This window comes from Muntiacus reevesi, chromosome 1 (genome assembly GCF_963930625.1).
Source record: "Muntiacus reevesi chromosome 1, mMunRee1.1, whole genome shotgun sequence".
Classification (NCBI taxonomy): domain Eukaryota; kingdom Metazoa; phylum Chordata; class Mammalia; order Artiodactyla; family Cervidae; genus Muntiacus; species Muntiacus reevesi.
In genome coordinates, this window is record NC_089249.1 from 49,843,348 (window position 1) to 49,864,793 (window position 21,446).

At 46.8% G+C, this 21,446-nt stretch overlaps 1 protein-coding gene across 1 annotated transcript in view; it reads left to right on the plus strand.

The window, feature by feature from the left end:
* The first annotated feature begins 15,203 nt into the window (after positions 1-15,203).
* CRACR2A (calcium release activated channel regulator 2A) overlaps positions 15,204-21,446 on the plus strand; it is a 71,742-nt gene continuing 65,499 nt past the window's right edge. The window contains exon 1 of the mRNA XM_065923444.1: positions 15,204-15,419. Coding sequence (XP_065779516.1) covers positions 15,204-15,419 — 216 coding nt within the window. The remainder of the gene's footprint in view (positions 15,420-21,446) is intronic.

Sequence of the window (21,446 nt, forward strand, 5' to 3'; positions counted from 1 at the left end):
GATAACAGAGGTCTGTCCCAGCCCATGGGGGAAGTTGGTGAGACAAGTGAAATATCACCTAAGTTTGTCTAAAGGAGGCCTCTGGACGAGAAAGCTTGCCACTTTTCTAGATCTTCTTGCCTTGTAGTTACATGTGGGCAGAAGGGTCTGGAACCTTTGCCAGCTCCTCTCCATGGGGCGCTGCTGCCCAGGCACTTGTTACTAATAGAAGTCGCTTGCCCATGGAGCATGACCCATCTCTCCATCCTCCTTCCTCTAATCTCCTCCCTCCCCCATAGCAATGATGAGGGCATGTCTACCTTTGTGTACAACATCACTGCTCACTTTCATATTCAGTGTCCCATCTGACCCTTCTCCATGGGACAGGTGGAAAACAGTCCTGTGTCCACCCTGATGCCCCAAGCTTTTAGCTCTTTACTCTCAAAGCCCCTATTTTCCCTTTGATCATGATGTTCCACCTGCTTTTGAGGCTTGGCAGGGAGGTCCTGGAACTAAGGGGATCTGGGAGCACATATTTAATAGAAAACATGCAGAACATTCTCATTCGTGCTGAGTCAAGAGAGCTGTCTTAGGCTGAGTTCCCCAGAAGCAGACCCCGAAAGAGTGATTTGTTTGTTTATGCTCAGGCAAATGATGTATTAAAGAAATGCTCCAGGAAGACCTAGTGAAGAAGTGGTTCACAGGACAGGAGAGAGGAGGAAGCCAGGAGTTTGATGTGGGATGGAGGTCTAGCCTCAGCCTGGCTCCATGAAAGTGTAAATCCAACTCAAAATCATGCTGGCTAGAGACTGGGAAATGGCCTTCCCTACTTCCGCACCAGGCAGGCATTGGCTGAGGGATGTTTAGGGGTGATTGGGAAACTTCAGGCACTCCTGGCTCTGCTCATAAGACAAAGCTACTCCAGAAGTTCAGGGGTCGGCTTTCTAAGAGTCACGGGTGCAGGGAGCTAGAGCAAAGGTTGGGGGCAGTGGAGGGAGTTGGGTAGTACACAAATGTTGGAAGGGATGTGGGTGGAGCATCTGTAGTGTTGCCCGGGTAACTGCATCCATAACTGTGTTCAGCTGGACCACACTGATGCCTCTGCCTCTAAAACCACTTTGCAGCTTCCTCATCGGCCAAATGGGGATCCTGTTATCTTGCCCGTATCACAGAATGATTGTGAAAACAAAGTAAAGTAAGTCGGGGGCCCAGAACCTTCTTGACAACAATAGAGACATTACACACAGCCAGGTGCCGTTATCCAGTCATTCTCTCTTGAGATCAGAAGATATATTAGTTCTTGGTCTTTGCCTGTCTGGCTGGCATCAGCACTTTGGAGAGAGCTTATTCTGTTGGGAAGAAAGCAGGCACTTTTTTAATGTTGATACATTTTGCAGCGATGTCTTTAATATATACCAGCCGCCTTGAAATACATCTAATTAACCACCAGATCTCACGCTGAGCCCATGGTTGGCTTTGATGTGCTCATCAGCGAGGAAATATTGGAAGACTAATCATAACAAGACTTAGCTCCTATAAAATGCCTTTTATCTTCAAAGTGGTTTACAACCACTAATTATGAGAAGAATGAGGGTGAACAGCAGCCATCTCATGGAGACCCCAAACCATTATCAAGGCCTTTAATGTATCTTATAATAGAGCAAGACAAGTGTGAGCAGGGCTGTTGAGCATTAGCTGTCCAGACTTGGGAGAGCTGTTTTACAGCGGTAGAGACAGCTGTTCCCTGTCTCCCTTGAGGTGGAAGAGGAAATTGGACCTAATTCGAGGGAAGAGGAGGTGCGTTGTAGCAGTTGCATAAGGCACAGCAGGCAGAGTGGTGAGTCGCCCGCTCACAGGTGTTCCCGTAAACCTGCCCCTTTAAAAGGCGTCCTTCCCAGTGGCCTGGGAGGGTGAGATCACACCATACGGGGCTCTCCCGAGGGGCCTTCAGTGGTGGATTTCAGCGCTTCTTGACTGTGTCTTTTCTGTAGTGTGTTTTGTCGTTGTGTTGCTTTTTCGTTTGTGAGTTTATTTGTTAGAATTGTATCAGGGGTGGAGGAAGCCAACTGGGGTTCCATCATGATAAGAACAGACTTCCCTGGTGGCTCACTGGTAAAGAATCAGCCTGCCAATGCAGGAGATGCGGGTTCGATCCCTGGGTCGGGAAGATCCCCTGGAGAAGGAAATGGCAACCCACTCCAGTATTCTCACTGGGAAATCCCATGGACAGAGGAGCCTGGTGGGCTACAATCCACGGGGTCACAGGAGTCAGACACAACTGAGCGACTAAACAACAACAACAACAAAATGATAAGAATAATAACAGGAGCTGACACCCATAAGGTTCTACTCATGCCTTCATTGTATAGGTGATGATAGAGGGATTCAGAGAGGTGGAGTAACCTGTTTGTGGCCTTGGACCTGGTGTAATCTTACCCACTGCAGTAAAAGTCTACTGGAAAAGGTGGGGGTGACTGTCTGAAGCCCCCTGACACTGTGTGTTGAAGAAGTAAAGAATAATCTGATATGCAACAGGGAAACTCTCCTTTCCAGACTGGCCTGGGTCCTGAGCTAAATATTTTAATCTTGAACAGTGGGTGGTGAGGAAGCATCATTTTTGTTCATCTATGTCCTGGTCCCGCCAGAGGGTCTGCCCAGGGCTGTGGGGGGAGGAGGGGGCATAGGCATAAACGATGGGCAGGCCACCTGTGAGACTCTGAAGCTTGGGAAAAGCATATTTTCCCAGATGCTAAAGGGGATTTAACTTATATGCAGAGTACATCATGATAAATGCTGGACTGGAGGAAGCCCAAGCTGGAATCAAGATTGCCGGGAGAAATATCAATAACCTCAGATGTGCTGGTGACACCACCCTTATGGCAGAAAGCGAAGAAGAACCAAAGATGAAAGTGAAAGAGGAGAGTGAAAAAGTTGGCTTAAAACTCAGCATTCAGAAAACTATGATCCTGGCATCTGGTCCCATCACTTCATGGCAAATAGATGGGGAAATAATGGAAACAGTAACAGACTTTATTTGTTGGGACTCCAAAATCACTGCAGATGATGACTGCAGCCATGAAAGTAAAAGACACCCCTTGGAAGAAAAGTTATGACCAACCTAGACAGCATATTAAAAAGCAGAGACATTACTTTACCAACAAAGGTCCGTCTAGTCAAAGCTATGGTTTTTCCAGTAGTCTTGTATGGATGTGAGAGTTGGACTATAAAGAAAGCTGAGTGCTGAAGAATTGAGGCTTTTGAACTGTGGTGTTTGAGAAGACTCTTGGGAGTCCCTTGGACTGCGAGGAGATCCAACCAGTCCATCCTAAAGGAAATCAGTCCTGAATATTCATTGGAAGGACTGATGCTGATGCTGAAACTCCAATACTTTGGCCACCTGATGCTGGGAAAGATTGAAGGCAGGAGGAGAAGGGGACAACAGAGGATGAGATGGTTGAATGGCATCACCGACTCAATGGACATGAGTTTGAGTAAGCTCTGGGAGTTGGTGATGGACAGGGAAGCCTGGCATGCTGCAGTCCATGGGGTTGCAAAGAGTCGGACACGACTGAGGGACCGAACTGAAGGGGGATCTTAAATATACCCTGACCTTTAAGTCTCAGGCAGGGAATGCAGTCTAAAGAGTCGTCAGCCATTGTCACCTGTGTAGACAGTGGGGATTCATAGATCACCCTCTTGGGAGACCCTGGGCAGAAACCGTAGTCTCACCATTTTCCTTTCTTTGGGGGAGCTGATGCTCGGTAGGTTGACATCACCCGTGGTGGGAAGATTGACACCATAGCAACAGGCAGAAGCTGCAAATCGAGGCTCTCCCCCACCCTCCACAGGGAACTGGCTGTGAAATATTGTGGTATCTTTTTTTCTAACACTATTTCCAGCACCAAATGTGTGCCCTGGGATTGTCAATTCAATTCTGAGGGCTTATGAGCCTTTACCCTGTGGGGTCTGCATTAGTCTCAGAACTGAATTGACAATGAAGCCCCACTCAAGACAGGTGAATCCTAGTGGAGAATTCTGACAAATCGTGGTCCACTAGAGGAGGGTATGGCAAACCATTCCAGTACTCTTGCCGCGATAACCCCATGAACAGTATGAAAAGGCAAAAATCTATGACACCAGAAGATGAGCTGCCCAAGTTGAAAGGTGTCCAGTATGCTACTGGAGAAGAGCAGGGGGCAATTAGTAATGGAAAAGACCTTGAAGTTGGGAGAGATTGAAGGCAAAGGAGAAGGGGCAACCGATGATGAGATGGTTAGGTAGCATCACCGACCCAATAGACATGAGTTTGAGCAGACTCTGGGAATAGTGAAGGACAGGGGAGGCTGGCATGCTGCAGTCCATAGGGTCGCAGAGAGTCAGACATGACTTAGTGACTGAACAATAACAGTAAGAGGGAAGGTCAGTCCTGTGAGTCGGTGTGGGTGTAACAGGGACTGGTTGAGAAGGGGATCTACAGACAGCAAGAGAGTAGCCACTGTGGGGGGTCCTGACCATACACCCCCATATGTCTGACCCACCACAAATTTTCCACAATCCCCTCCTCAAGTTCATTAACTCTCTAGAAAAGTGCACAGAATTCAGGAAAGTGCCTTAACTTACCACCCTTTGTTACAAAGGATACAACTGGGGAGCAGTCAGATGGAAGAGATGCCCAGGGTAAGGGAAAGATCCTAGGATCCTCCAGGTTCCCCCAAACTCCATCTGTTGGAGCTTCTTTACATTGGCAGAATTGAGTAAATCATTAGCCACTAGTGACTAAGTCAAGCTCCAGCCTCTCTCTCCTTCCTGGAGGTTTGGGGTGGGATTGAGATTCCAACTCACTGTGAATAAAAAATATCACCTGCCATTTCAGTTAACAACCATCAAGTCATCATATTGCAACCATCAAGTCATCAGCCACATCAGCGGCTCCCTGTGGTGCACCATGAGGGGATTCAGGAGGGAGGAAAAACCAGGATACTGGCCCTAGACAGTTAAGAGGCATATCAAAGGGATAATTTCAATGAGCCCATCTCTTGCATCTTCTCAGATGGTAGGAAAGGGCTAAATTCATTAACTTGAAATGTCTGGGGGTTTTGTGAGTGTGTGTATGATTAGCAGTAATCTTTTCATCTTTGACTGTAAGTTTTATTTTTTTCAGCAAGAACTCCTGTGTACCCTGGCTCCTCCCTTGCCTCTTTGAGGCAGAGTGATCTGAGAGGCTGTTTTCCAGGGCTGGAGTCTTTAGCAGTCTCCTTGTATAAAATATAGTTCTCAACTTTTAAGCCATGCATTTTTTTTTTTTTCCAGTCAACATTTCTAATCCCATAGTTGATTTGTCTGGCCACCAACCCCCATCCTGAAACCCACTCAAAGTCACTCCTTAGCTTGAACTCAGGCGTGGTTGAGAGGGGCTCATTATAAATAACAAAAGACTCTTCTTTAGCACAGGAAATTCTGAGGGTTTTTGGAGCTCTGCACCAGAAACCAGGCACAAAGGCCAGATAGATATTGCTCCTTGTGCCACCAATACTTGGGCTTCCCTGGTTGCTCAGTGGTCAAGAACCTTTCTGCCAGTGCGAGAGATGGGGGTTTGATCCCTGCATTGGGAAGATCCCCTGGAGAAGGAAATGGCAACCCACTTCAGTATTCTTGCCTGGGAAATACCATAGTGGATTTCCCAGGCCAGAATACTACAGCCTGGTGGGCTGCAGTGCATGGGGTCACAAAGAGTCAGACACAACTTTGCCACTGAACACATGCACACGCACCACCAATACTTATCCTTCTTAATACTTATCCTCACTCTCCAGGGCTAGTTAGGAAGCCAACACACACCTATTGAACACCCGTCATATGCAAAGTACCAGGCTGGGAATTTGTTCATTTAAATGACCATATATCAATTCCATACCTACTAGGATTTATTAATAGGGTTTTTGTCTTTGTGGAAGAAATTAGACGTATCATGTGCACTTGAAAATCTAGCCAACCAGACCAAGCAGTGTGTTCTAATGCATAAAGCATGAAAGAGTAAGTACTCAGAGGCCAAGGCAATGCAGACCAAGTGGTCAGGGAAGACTTCTCGAAGGAGGAAGACTTAGAGTTGGGCCCTAAAGGCATGTACAATGCTGAGTGCTAGAGCAAGCTGTGAGGTAATCTCTCAAGAGGGAGAAGGATCTGAAGACTGCCCTTTGTTGAGTCCTAGAAAACAAACAGAGCCCCAGGTTGCTGCTGTGGTCTTCTCTTACTCTCAGGGGTGGTAAGTTTGAATCTCAGCTCAGCTTGATGACCCCAGACAGGTCACGCAGGTCATCTCTCTGAGTCTGAGATGCTCAGTAATGAAAGGAGGAAAGGACAGCCAGTTCTGACAGCTTCACAGGATCAGAGTGGAGAGTGGAGGATGGAAGGGTAAGTTCTTTTGCAACTGAAAAGGATAATTAGCATCATTAGGAGTTTATACATCTTTCATTATCTTATCACCTTCCAAGGAGTCATCTCACTCTTAGATTTTCAAACTAGAAAGAATAATACTGAAAATGCCCTAGAAATGATCGTGAGAGTTCATTCACCCTTACCAACCACTTACTGTGTGCTCGTCATCATTTCCAAGTGTTCTACATGTTTTTACGTTACCTGGTCCTCACGGGAGGTAAGTACTGTCACATGCGTTTTACAGATGGGAAGCTGAGGTTGGACGTGTCTGATTGGCAGGTGGGCGGCCTAGAGACTTCCCTTTCCCCCGTTTTCTAGGTTCCAGATACTGTTGGTGCCCTGCCCACATCATGGGAGGGGTGGTGCTGACCATTTCCAAGTCCTCTGGCCACTTCTGGTTGCCCGTTTGTCTGGGGAGTTTTCTCCAGAGACTCCACACGTGGCCCCTGGAGTGCTGGGGGCTGACATGCTCAGGGGCAGCTCCCCACGATCGAGAGGGGTTGACACACAAGGAATCCATTTCCTTGGCAGGGTTTGGATCACCACACTGTGGTCTATCCCCAAGTTCCTGGGAGGTTCCAGCAGCCCTTGGCATCTCCCCGCATAGTTGGCTGGAAAAGGTGCCTCCCACAGGCCACCCTCCCTTTCTACTCCCCGGACAATGTTTCCGTCCCTCACAGACTAGCCCCTTTCACCCAAATCCCTGTCTCAGGGCCTCCTAAGATACCATTTCTTAGGACTTGAGTTGTGTCCCCAAAAGACACATTGAAGTGTTAACCCCCAGGACCCTGGATTGTGACCTGATTTCAAAGTAGCCTGTGTGCGTGTTAAGTCGCTCAGTCATGTCCGACTCTTTTTGTGACCCCATGGACTGTAGCCCACCAGGCTCTTCTGTCCATGGGGTTTCCCAGTCAAGAACACTGGAGTGGGTTGCCATATCCTCCTCCAGGGGATCTTTCCAACCCAGGGATTGAACCTGTATCTCCTTCATTGCAGGCATTTTTTTTTTTTTTAAACTTCTGAGCCATTTGGAAGTAGGGTGATTGTAGGGCAATTAGCGAAGTTGAAATGAAGTTATTAGGGTGGGCCCTTAATCAAGACTGGTTATGTAAGACAGAAAGCTGATAGGAGCAGATGTGGAAGGGAGAGGCCTTGTGGTGATGGGGGCAGAGATCAGAGGAGAGATGCAGCTAAGAACCAAGGACTCCAGGCTGGCTGCCAGCACTGGGAAGAGGCAGGAAATGTCCCGCCCGGAGTCTCAGAGTGAAACCGCTAGGTGGTATTTCGGGGTGCTCTGAAGAGCTCCAGTCCTTTATGTCTCTTGTTCAGTCGATAAGTCATGTCTAACTCTTTGGGACCCCATGGACTGCAGCACACCAGGCTTCCCTGTCCTTCACTATTTCCTGGAGTTTACTCAGAGTCATGTCCATTGAATCGATGATGCCATCCAACCATCTCATCCTCTGCTGCCCCCTTCTCCTCCTGCCCTCAATCTTTCCCAGCATCAGGGTCTTTTCCAATAAGTCAGCTCTTCTTATCCGGTGGTCAAATTATTGGAGCTTCAGCTCCAGCATCAGTCCTTCCAATGAGTATTCAGGGTTCATTTCCTTCAGCATTGACTGGTTTGATCTCCTTGCTGTCCAAGGGACTCTCAGGAGTCTTCTCCAGCATCACAGTTTGAAAGCATCAATTCTTTGGCACTCTGCCTTCTTTATGGTCCAGCTCTCACATCTGTACCTGTCTCTAGGTGGAAAGAATTCAGCAGGAGGTAAATTGATAGATGAGAAGGGACTTATTAGAATAGGGCACTTGTGCGGCTTACAAGTGGATGGGTGGGAGAGTGCCGTATCCAAGAACTTAGTGGGCTATAGTTTTATAATCAAAGGAAAAATAGGGAGGGGGAAAAGGCCACTTTATTCCTCACCCTTGAGTAGCCATCACACTTCCATCAACTCCTCCTCTAGGTTGGGAAGGGGAGTTTTCTTGTCCCGACGTGGTCGAGCCAAAAAAATATTATTTCAGGTCTCTGTACAATGAGTGACTTTCCACCAAATGTGTGCAGAGAGCATGTCCTAGGGATTATTAATTTACTAAGCTCCTGGGCAGGATGTGGGGCTTATGCCGCCATTGTTTTATTGTTTGGAGACATGTCTTCTGTCGAATGATTTTGTTGCTAAGCAAGTCTGCTTGGTTTTGTGGTTAAGCAAACCTGCTTTCTTGAGAGATCATTAACTTACAGGGGTTGCTCATATTTTTTTCTACTTACAGTCCCCTGGTGAGATTAACTTTCACCACCAGCTTTGTCCCTGTCAAAAGGGAGCACAGCCCACTCTGAGACACTCAGGATTGGCCCTCAGAATATAAGGGAATACGTTCCTGTTGTTTAAGCCACTCGGTTTTTGGTCCTCTATTGCAAAATGGCCCTAGGACACTGACACAGCTCCCGTCTGATGCCTTCTCAATTATTCCTTCACTTGCTCCCTCCCAGGGGCGGGTAAGAACCAGGCCCCCTGAGCTTTTCACACCCTCTCTGGCTGCAGCTGCCTTTTGCTCAGCAGCCCTCCGGCACCCCCACAGCTTGACAGGACTGGCCCATCTGCCTCCCTGTGATGCTGATAACATGAAGTGTCATTGACAAGTGGGCGGAGGTGGTGGAGGTTCAGTCGCCAAGTTGTGTCTGACCCCTGCAATCCATGGACTGTAGCCAGCCAGGGCTCCTCTGTCCACAGGATTCTCCAGGCAAGAGTACTGGATCACTGCTGCATATAGAATATTCCTCCACTGGAGTCTGGGTAATTAATAGGATCTGATCAGATCCTGAAGATGCTGTGGGACTCTTGGTCTACCTGTTTGCAGCAGGAGAGCTTCAAGGGAGGTCAGGGTGACTCTGAAGTCTCCCTCTGGCATGGTGGAGAGGGGGTACCAGCCTGCTCCATTTCTGAGGAGCCCAGAGTAACAGGGAAGGGGCTCAGAGCCTTCAGAGAAGATTCAGGCTTGGTCTGTGAATGTTCTGATTACAGCCATTACTGAGCTGTGAATCACTTTGGAAGTCTTGGAGATGCTTCTGAAAATATAAGAGGGCTGGATAATTTCCGTCTGTGTATGAAGGCTTTCGTGGAGCAAGTCTGGAGGAAGAACGGCCGTCGGGCAGATAAGAACGGGTTCTCTTTTCCCTTTATGATGGTAACAGACTTTGTCCATTGCCTTTGGGCCATATCCCACCACTTTCCCTCTTATGGGGGATCCTCTGTTGTCTCAGACAGTGAAGAATCTGTCTGCTGTGGGGGAGACCCAGGTTTGATCCCTGGGTCAGGAAAATCTTGTGGAGAAGGGAATGCAACCTACTCCAATATTCTTGCCTAGAAAACCCCAGGGACAGAAAAACCTGGAGGGCTATGGTCCATGGTGTCACATAGAGTTGGACAGGACTGAGCAACTAACACACATACCTTTTCCCTCTTATGGGGTTACTGTCTGGTGGCCTGAAGCATCCTGGAGACAGGAAGCTGTGTTCAGTCCCAGGCCAGAGCATCACCAGGCTTCCACCAAAAGTGAGATGGCCCAGCCCATCGCAGGCCTTCCATTCTATTTGGAAATGAAAGCAGAAGCACTTCTGTGGCTTTGTCTTCTCTTCCCCTTGGGAACCCCGCAGATGCTGTGGGAAGATTGCTGGCCAAGTCACAGGAGAAAGGGGACGAACTCATGCATCCGACTGGGGCAAGTGTCTACAGAAGGGGCTCTGCCTTGCTCCCCTCCTCCCCATGTTCATTTAGCTCCTACACTATGTGACTGGGGGTTTTCACAGGGAAACTGCTGAATTTTCAGGCATTTCCGGCTTGCCAGAGTTGAAGGTCAAAGGAGGAGTCAGAATTCTGGGAATAAACACAGCAGGTGGTGCAAGATTTGCAAATTCTGGGAAGCATGAGAAGGGGTTGGCTGGCATATATATATATATATATTTTTTTTTTTAAATAGATCTGTATATTTAAATATTTTAAATATATTTTAAATAGATTTAAATATATTTTGAATATATATTTTAAATAGATCTGTTGAACTATTGACATATAGTTGTTATTCAGTCGCTCAGTCATGTCCGACTCTTTGGGACCCCATGGTCTGTAGCCCACCAAGCTCCTCTGTCCGTGGGATTCTCCAGGCAATAATACTAGAGTGGGTTGCATTTCCTCCTCCAGGGGTTCTTCCAGACCTAGAAATTGAACCCATGTCTCCTGCATTGCAGGCAGGTTCTTTACCACTGAGCCACCAGGGAAGCCCATGTTTGTATATACAGGCATGTATATATGTGCATGAGTATCTGTATGTATATGTGTATCTCCACGAAACCACCACAGCAATTAAGATTTCGAACACATCTACACCACCTAAAGTTTCCTCTTGCCCATTTGCCATTCCTGCTTTTCACCTTCTCCCACCCTCCCTTATCTCTTTCCTATCACTATAGGTTAGTCGTCTTTTTTCATAATTTTATATAAATGGAATCAAATAGGGGTGCACTATTTCCGTCCAACTTCTTTCGTTCACATGATTGAAATTCAATACAGTTTGTTCCTTGGAACAATAGTCCTCTCCTTTCAAAGCTGAGTAGCATCCCATTGTGTGTTTACATTACAGTTTTACCCACTCACATGTTGATGAATATTTCGACTGTTTTTGGCTGCTATGAATAAAGCTTCTGTGAACCTCGTGGACAAGTCTTTGTACAGACATATGCTTTTATTCTGTTAGTAAATATTTAGGATGGTAGAAGTTTGTTTGACTTTTTTAGGAAACCACAGAATGTTTTCCAAAGGGGTTGTATATTTGTGTACATTCTCACCAGCAGCATTTGAATATTCCATCCCATCACCCCATATCTTTGCCAAGACTTGGTCAATCTTTTTTATTTCAGACATTCTAGTAAGTGTATAGTGGCCTTTCATTATGGTGTTAAATTGCATTTCCCTTATGACTAATAATGTTGAACATTTTTATGCAATTATTTAATATCAATATATCTTATTTGGTGAAGCACCAGTTCAAATGTTTGTCCATTAAAAAATTGAGTTGTTTATTTTCTGATTAATAAGTTCTGAGGGTTCTTTATATATTCTGGATCAAAATTCTCTGTCAGATACATGATTTGCAAATATTTATCTCTGTGGAGCTTAAATGGTATCTTTCAAAGAGCAGAAATTTGAAACTTTTATAAAGTCCGATTTATCAGGGTTTCTTTTAAAGGAATTATTCTATTGCTACTGTACCTAAGAAACATTTGACTTTAAGCCAAGGTCACAAAGATGTTTTCTTCTTGAAGTTTAGTATTTTTAGATTTTCCATTTAGTTCTATGATCTGTTTTGAGTAAATCTTAGTATATGGGATAAGGTATGAACTGAAATTCTTTTTTGCAAATGAATATTCGATTATTCCAGTACCATTTGCTAAAAGGATTATACTTCCTCTGCTGAACTGCCTTTGCAAAAAAATTAGTTCTATATACAGGTCTATTTCTGGATCTTCTGTTCTGTTTCATTTATCTATTTACTTTTCTGTCTTTATACCAATATTACACTGTCTTCATGACTGCAGACTCAGAATGTCTTGAAATCTGGTAGTGTTCTTCTTGCAACTTTGTTTTTCTTTTTTTGAGGTTGTTTTGGCTCTTCTAGGTCCTTTGCATTTTCATATGAATTTTAGATCAGGTTGTCAGTTTCTACAAAACCCGCTGGGATTTTGATTGGGATTGAGATGAATCTATGGATGGATTTAGGGAGAAATAACATCTTAACAGGATTGAGTCTTTCAGTTCATGTACATTCAACTCTCTCCACTGATTTTTGTCTTCTTCAAATTCTCTCATCAATATTTTGTAGCTCTCCATCTATGAGTATTACATATTTTTTCTCAGATATATCCGTAAGCATTTCATATTTTTGATGCTACTGTAAATGATATTTTTATTTCAATCTCAGCTTTTTGTTGCGGACATACAGAAGCACAATTGATTTTTGTATAGAGAGTGTGTATCTTTTAAACTTGTCAAAGTCACATGTTAGTTCTGGCAGCTTTCTGTGAATTTCATCAGGTTTCCTACTAGACACTCAAGTTGTCTGGGAATAAAGATAATTTTACTTCCTGCTTTCCAATCTGGGTGCTTTTTATTTCTTTTCTTGTCTCATCAAACTGGCAAGATGCTAACAACAATGTTGGATAGAAGTGGTAATACAACATTCTTGTCTTTTTCTTGATCATAGGGCAAAAGTATTTGGTTCTACACCAAGTATAATTTTAACTGTCACTTTTTTTGGTAGGTACCCATTTTTAGATTGGGAAAACTCCTTCCTATTTCTAGTTTGCTGAGGGTTTTTGCCAGAAGTTGGTGTTAGATTTTGTCAAATGCTTGTTCTGCATCTATTCAGATGATCAAAAAGTTTGTCTTTTTAAATTTGTTACTGTGGTGAATTATGGTGTTAATTTTCAAATATTAAGCCATTCTTTTACTCCTGGGATAAAACCCCACTTAATCAGGATGTATCATTCTTTTTATACAGTGTTGGGTTCAATCTGCTATAATTTCCTAAAGAATTCTTGCATCTATGTTCATGAAGGTTTTTGGCCTGTTTTTCTTTTCTTTTAATGTTTTTGTCTAGTTTGAGTGTCAGGGTAATCCTGGCCTCATAGAATATGTTAAAAAGTATTTCCTATCCTTCAATCTTCCAGAAGAGTTTGAATAGACTTGCTATTAATTTTTCTTTTAGCATTTGGTAGAATTCATCAGTGTAGCCACCTGGGCCTAGAGTTTTCCTGTAGGAAGATTTTAAACTGTCAGTTCAATTTTTAAAATAGATAAAGCATTATTCGTGTTACTTATTTTTCCTTGAGCGAGCTTTGATATTTAGTGTGATATTTCAAGGAATTTCTCCATCTCATCTAAATTGATAAAATTATTGGCATAAACTTGCTCATAATTTTCCCTTATTATCCTTTTAATGTCTGTAGAATGTGTAATGGTGTCATCTCAAATTTCTTATACTGTGATATGTGTCTTCTCTCTTTATTGATCTTCTTAAAGTACCAGCTTTTAGTTTCATTGATTTTCTCCATTGTTTTTCTCTATTGTTTTCTATTTCATTGATTTCTGCTCTGATTGTTATTTCTTCTCCTTACTTTGGGTTTAATCTGCTCTTCTTTTTCTAGTTTCTAGTGGTAGAAGATGAGGCTGCTGGACCAAGACCTTTCTTCTTTGCTTTTATATGTGTTTAGTGCTATAAATCTTTCCTTGAGTACTGCTTTAGCACTATCCTACAAAATTTGATATATTGAGCTTTTAGTTTCATTTAGTTCAAAATGCTTCTTAAATTCCCTTTACATTTCTCCTTTGAGCCCTGGATTTCAGAAGAACATTATATAGTTTCCACATATTTGGTGATTTTCCAGAGGTCTTTCTGTTGTTGTTCTAATGTAATTCCAGTGTGGTCAGAGTACATACTCTGTTTTACTGAATCCTTTTAAATTGGTTGAGTCTTGTTTTGTAGACCAGAATATGGACTGTCTTGGTAAATGTTCCATGTTACACTTAAAGGTGTATTCAGATTTTGTTGGGTAGATTTTTCTATTAATGTCAATTAGGTCAAAATAGTTGACAGTTTGGCTCAAGTCTTCTGTATCCTTTCTGATTTCTGTCTCCTTGTTTTATTCATTATTGATAGAGGGATATTGAAATCTGAATGTGGTTGTGGATTTGTCTAGTTCTCCTTGAATTTCTATCAGTTCTTATTCTGTGCATTTGCTTTTGGCATCTGTTGTTAGGTATATTTGTGTTTAGATTACTTTATCCTGTTGATGAATCTTGCCTGGAGAATCCCATGGACAGAGAAGCCTGGCGGTCTATCGTTCATGGGGTCGCAAAGAGTCAGACACGACTGAGCAACTGAACACACACATAACTGGGTTTCCAGACTCGGTTTCTTCTTCCAGTGCCATGAACTGAAAATTCTTTCAGCAATGCGTGCATGCTACGTTGCTTCAGTCGTGTCCGACTCTGCAACCCATGGATGATAGCCTGCCAGGCTCCTCTGTCCATGGAATTCTCCAGGCAAGATTCATCAATAGAATAAAGTAATCGAACACAAATGTGCCTATTAACAGATGCCAAAAGCATAGGACAAAAACTGATAGAACTGATAGGATTCTCCAGGCAAGAATACTGGAGTGGGTTGTCATGCTCTCCTTTAGGAGATCTTTCTGGCCTGGGGATCGAACCCAGGTCTCCTGCATTGCAGGCAGATTCTTTACCATCTGAGTTACCAGGGAAGCCCCAACCCCAAATATCTTCCTCTACTGCCGGTCACCAGGACTGAAATCCCTCCATTCGAGGGTGGGGAAATGTGTAGAGGGATCTTGGTGTGGTGTCTGCCTCCAGGGGAACACTCCAGAAATGATAACTGATCTATCAGGACCCACATTTTTGTTATTGATTTAAATCTTTTTGTTGATTCAATTCTCTGGCCGCCTCCTTTCTATCTGGAAACGTCTATCCCCCGCCCCCCCCCCCCCATCTTCTCTGCTTCCTTTGATGGTCCAGCTGATCTGTTAGTGATCATGGCGCATTTCCCTTGTTCTGAGCTCATGCTAATGAAGAGAGAGACAGGCACATGGGTAAATGGTTCTCTGCTTCCCGTTCGCCAACCCCCACATCCTTCTCCAGCCTCCTTCCATCCTCACCACGCCTCTCTCTCATCTTCCATCTTCAGGTTCTGAAGAGACTCGAAGAAATTGACAAATCCAGATGGCCACCATTGATGGGAGAATGGTCTCCAGACACCGGGGATCTGGCCGGGGGCGCCAGGGGAGCGGGGCCTGCCTGGGCTCCCTGGATGACCTGCCATATGAGGGGCCTCAGGAGCTGGCACCGACTCAGCTGGCCATGCTGAGGAGGGCACAGGAATTCTTTCAGACCTGTGACACCGAGGGCAAGGGCTTCATCGCCAGGGCAGATATGCAGGTAAGGGGGCCCTGGGCTGGGCCTGCCCACCTGGAATGCCAAGGGCCTGGGTCTCCCTCTCTTGGGTTGGGACCTGTCCCTTGGGAGGCGACGTCTTTAACAGAAAGTGAAAGTGTTAGTCGCTTAGTCGTGTCTGAGTCTTTGAGACCCCTTGGACTGCAGCCCGCCAGGCTTCTCTGTCCATGGAATTTCCCAGGCAAGAATACTGGAGTGGGCTGCCATTTCCTTCTCCAGGGGATCTTCCCAACCCAGGGATCAATCTCAGGTCTGCTGTATTGCAGGCAGACTCTTTACTATCTGAGCCACCAGGGAAGCCCTTCAACAGAAAAGATGCCATTAACTCTGTCCTGGAAGGAGGCAGCACCCCAGACTCTCCAGGGAGCCAGATCTCCTGGGTGCTTTCTTTCTCGGGTGTATACTGGCTGTCTGACTTGGGGGCTGTTTTCTCTGACTCCCTAGGAGTGTGGAAAATAGTGATTGCAATTTAAGTTTCTTGAAGACATGGAGAAGGACCTTCTGGAACACAGGTGGAAAGGCACTGACTTGCAGGTCTGAGGTGTGCTCAAGCCATTCCCATGAGGTGCTGCGACTCTCAGCTCTGTGGCCGGGTTACTGAACCAAACTCAGATCCACTGTCCCCTGCGCCATGAAGCTATCTATCGGTGCTGGGTTGTGGAGAAGGAAATGTAGTGTTTATTACAGGGTCAGGCACGGAGCCCAGGACCTTCAAGCTCCCTGAGGGGTTTCAGTAAAGCATCCTTAAAGGCCAGGTTTGGGAGGGAGAGTTCCAGGGTCTGTGATCAGTTCAGCACAATTCTTGATTGGCCGATGGTGAGAGACCAGAGAGCCGTCACAGGGGCTCAGATGATCAATCCTAGGGCTCCAGGAGGCCCGGGGGCTACGTGCTCATGGTCATCAGGTATATAACATCTTCCATGTGGTGGTGGTTTTTATCATCTGTAGAACAACTCAGGCAATGTGCTCCAGATACTATTATCTAGGTCCTTCGTGCTAAGTCGCTTCAGTCGTGTCTGACTCTTTGCGACCCCATGGTCTGTAGCCTGCCAGGCTCCTCTATCCGCGGGATTTTCCAGGCAAGAATACTGGACTGGGTAGCCTTCAGAGAGGGTCTAAAGCAGAGGATGCTGGGGAGGGGTCTGTCCTGGGAGGGCCCCAGAGGGTCCTGCTTGCTTACATCAACACCAGCAACGACAGACAGTGTGGCCCGCCCCCAGGCAACTCTACTTACCAATACTGAAATGAACATTGTATGTCGTTTTCATGTGTCACTAAATATTATCCTTTTGATGTTGTCTTCAACCGTCAAAAAATGTAAAAGTCATTCTTAGCTCGCTGGCCATAGGGAAGCAGGTGCTGGGTCCCATTTACAGGGCGGGGGTGTGGTTTGCCCACCCCTGGTCTGGTGCCTTCCTGCTGCTAGTGTAAAAGTTCTTCCGAGCGTCTTCCTGCTGTCTCTCATGCTGCAGTCATGGCTTCACCCAGACAAGACTAGAGGAAGCATAGGTTCTGCGGGAGCTCTGACATCATCTCCCCTACCTCCACCAGCCCTCACTTATCCATCAAGTGCATTTTGGTCGGGGGACATACAGTGATGTTAAGGCGACGAAGACCCAAGATGGGCAGGTTTTCTTTTTTTTCCCTAGTTTTTTTATTTTGTATTGGGGTACAGCCAGTGCTGTGGTAGGCTGCCCTCCCAGTGCTCCCGTTCTTCTTTCTCCTGTGTAACGACAGGAAGTCCACTCGCGGTGGGTGAGATGGACTCCAGCCGTCTGACAGGTGCTCAGAGCAGTGGTGGGCAGCCCGCCGGCCCGGCAGGGCAGGACCACAGGTGGAAAGGAGCCAATCTCAGGGACGGCCAGCTGCCCTGAGCTCAGGCTCCAGGGGCAGACATCCTGCTACTGGACAGTGGGCGGAGGACCCTGATCTGCATGGATGCACAGAGTTTCGGCAGGGATGTGAGGGTCTTCAGCCCTGCCCATGTCCCCCCCCCCCACACCTCACACCCTCCTTCACAAGGAGCCCCACTGTGTGTCCCTTGGGGATCATTCCTGAGAGAGCTGGGGTGAAGACTGCTTTGCAGGGAGGGGTCTCTTAGAGAAGCAGAGTCATGGGCTGGAGGGTCCCGAGTGAGAGGCTGAGGGACACTGGGGGGCCAGGCTGAAGAAGGGGGTGAAAGGACCCCTCCAGCCGGGAGAGGGAGCTAGAACTAGATGGACAGTCTGCAGCCTCATAAACCCTGTTTCCCCAATTTTTTAGAGAAGTGTGTGGGCTTCTCTTTACTAGTAGTAAAGAAACTGCCTGCCAATGTAGGAATCACAGACGGTGCGGGTTCAGCCCCTGGGTTGGGAAGATCCCCTGGAGCAGGGCATGGCAACCCACTCCAGTGTTCTTGTCTGGAGAATCCCAGGGACAGAGGAGCCTGGTGGGCTGCAGTCCGTGGGGTCGCACAGAGTCGGGCACGGCTGAGAGACTGAGCACCCGAGAGCAGCGTGATTATTGTCACCAATGCCAACTGCACACCTCCCAACACGGCCTGCAGTTCCTGGGTTAGCCAAACTATAAAGAACCATTGACGGGCTGGCCAACCAGCCAAACCCGGCCACTCCCCGTTTCTGTGAGCGCCGTGTTATTGGACCCCAGCTGGCTCTTTGCATACCCTCCGCAGCAGATGCCAGGCTACAGCTCAGACTTTTATAAGCCGCCACAGAGGCCCACAAAGCCTCAGAGAGGCACCATCCGACTCTTACAGGAGAAGCTAGATGACTCCTCAATTAGGTTAGCAAGGAGACTCTTAAAAGAATTTTGTGGAAAATTGACCAGTTTTAATCCTGCATCAGCAGCTTACTGGCAGTGTGCATCTGTGTGAGTCTCTTAACCCCTGTAAGTTGTAGTTGCTCATTATTTATAACTACCCCCCGGCGCTAGAAGAGAGTCAGACACCCATGTTCATGCAGAGCACTTAGCCCCGAGCTGGGACCTGAAATCTCCCCATAAATGCTCCCTGTGTGTATGTGTGTTGGTGGTGGTGGGAAACTTAATCCCTAGTGTCCTCCACATTGTGATGCTTTAAAATTGTGTGTGCCTGTGTGTGCCTGCTAAGTCACTTGAGTCATGTCCGACTCTGTGCGACCCCATGGACTGTAGCCCGCCAGGCTCCTCTGTCCATGGGATTCTTCAGGCAAGAATACTGGAGTGGGTTGCTGTGTCCTCCTCCAGGGGAGCTTCCCGACCCAGGGATCGAACCCTCAACTCTTATACTCTTGCACTGGCCAGTGGGTTCTTTACCACTAGCGCCAATGGGTAAATCCACTAAAAATGTCTTAACCATTTCTAAGTGACTATTTCAGTGCTTTTCAATACATTCATGCTGTTGTGTAATCATCACTCCCACTCAGCTCCAGATCTCTTCTTATTTTGCAAGACAGAAACTCTGTCCCCATTAAAGCCTACCTCCTCATTCCCTTTCCCCAGCCCCCAGGACTATCCCGCCTATCGATACAGCTCCTCTGGGGACCTCATGTAAGTGGAATCATATAGTGTCCATCCTGGTGTGACCGCTGTATTTCACTGAGCAGAATGTCTTCAAGATGCCACGTGGCAGCACTTATCAGAATCTCCTCTCTCTTCAGGGCTGTATAAGATTCCATTGCACCTATTTATCACATTTTGTTTATCTATTTGACTGTCATTGGGCACTTCTGTTGCTTCACACCCTGGCATGTGAACCATGCTGCTGTGATCGGGGATGTACAGATATACTTGGCGGCCCTGCTTTCAGTTCTTTGGGGGTGTATACCCCAAAGTGGGATTGCTGGTCACAGGCGATTCTATGTGTAGTGTTTGGAGGAGCCCCCACCCTGTTTCCACAGAGGCTGCACAGTCACACTGAGGGGTCAGGTGAGTGTCATCTGTTCTGCCTCTGAGGTCAAGAAGGGACATTTCTGCTGGAGAGTGTCCCTTTTGGTCATCTCCAACAGACACTGATCTCGCTTGTGTCCAATCTGTGGGAGCAAACGTGATTTTGCTTCTTAGAAGACTTTTGGCCATGTCTAGGTATATTCTTTTTAATTTTTTTTAATGTAGACCATTTAAAAAAATTTTGCTAAATTAGTTTATTTATGTTTGGCTGTGCTGGGTCTTTGTTGCTGAGAGGGCTTTTCTCCAGTTGTGGTGAGCGGGGGCTCCTCTCTAGTTCCGGTGTGCGGGCTTCTCACTGCCGTGACCTCTCATGGCCGTTCGCCGGTTCCAGGGTGCGCGGGCTACAGGACTTGCAGCACCCAGGCTCAGCGGTGGCAGCTCCCAGACTCTAGAGCGCAGGCTCAACAGTTGTGGCACAGAGGCTCAGCTGCTTCTGAGCCTGTGGGATCGTCTAGGAGCAGGGATCAAACCCACGTCTCCTGCACTGGCAGGTGGACTCTGTACCACTGGGCCACCAAGGAAGCCCTGGGGACATTCTTGACTGGAGTGACTGGGGAGGGAGATGCTGCTGGCGTCTACAAAGCATTGTCTAGGGATACTGCTATCCCATAAGATCCAGAGCCGCTCTCTCCCCAACAAAGAATTCTCCATCCTGAGATGTCAGTAGTGCAGAGGTTGAGACACCTGTCTAAACCCAGTCGTCAGCCCGGACCAAGCACCTCAACGCACCAGGCAGGATCAAGGTAGATCCCACCTTCAGACCTCACAGTCCTGTTCTGAAGACGTTGGGTGTGACTGGGCTCAACCACAGGGATGAGTGCTTTTGGCGCTGGGACAGGGGTCTGAACAGGAGACTGTGGGAGAAGAGGGAGATGTCAATCTGGCTGTAAAGGTGGATCCCTTGTGGTTTTATCCTTGTTTATGAAAGTAAAACTAACTTCATCATTGTAAGAAGCACGTTACAGACAGGAGGAAAATAAAGGTACAATTTCCACCTCTCCCTCCACGTGCCACCCTCTGGGAAAAAACCAGTGTGAAGCGCTGGTATGCGTCCTTCTGGAACTTATTTTTTCTGTGCACATACACTCAGTTTTATTCTTTTAAAATAAGATCACAGAACAAGTTCATTTTGTCAGTGTTCTCTTTAGTGAGTGTTTCCCTTAGATGCGTTTGAAGCTGTGCAAACCTTTGGTTTACACTGCACAAGACATGTTAGGGGCTGGTCACCTGGAAGACAGAGGGTTTGTCCTGTTGGGGTGCAGCAGGAGACAGCATCTATCCCTGGCTCTGGGAGCCTGCCCCCTCAGCATAGCTATTCTAGGGCCTAGACTCCTATTCTAGGGCCCAGTTTATTAGACCTTGCTGAGCATTCCCAGGGGGGCTGATAGTGATCTGGAGTGGGTGGGATATCAACCAGATCTCCATGAATAGGAGTTCAGAACCGCCTGAGATCACTTGTGGTCACTCATTTATTGATTTGCTCATTCAATAAATGAACAAGTTGCATACCCCTGGGTTGTCAGCATTGGGCCAGATCCTGGGGGCACAGTGGTGAGTAAACATGAGTGGAGCCCCTCTTCCCAGAGCTTCCAGGCTGGAGGAGCAGACATTTATCCACTAATCACATCCATCAGGATGTGAAGTACAAAGTGAGGTGAAACTTGTGAATGAGTGCAACGTGTTTTGAGGAGTCTGGGTCTCTCCTAAGCTGGGGGCTGCCATGCCTTCCTGGGGAAATGATGCCAAGAGGCAGGGATTGAGGGTCAACTGGAAGGTGGTGGAGGGAGGCCGGGTTTGGGGGAACGTGGACTTGTGAAGAGCTGGTCGGGCTGTGGGCTGAGTGAGGAGGATGGCACTGCCTCCTCACCTTCTCCTTCCATCCTCTGCCTGCCTGTCCAGGTGAAGCTGAAGGGAGACAGGCCCCACTCACGAAGCAGAATTCTGGAGGGCTGGTATGGGCGGTGCTGGCCGGGCAGATTTTGGTGGCAGGGGTGGGATAGAAATGAGACAAGGGAATTAAGGAAGGGGTGCCCAGAGAACCACTAGCCCACAGCAGAGGCCCTGAAGGAGAAATCACTTTTTTATCCC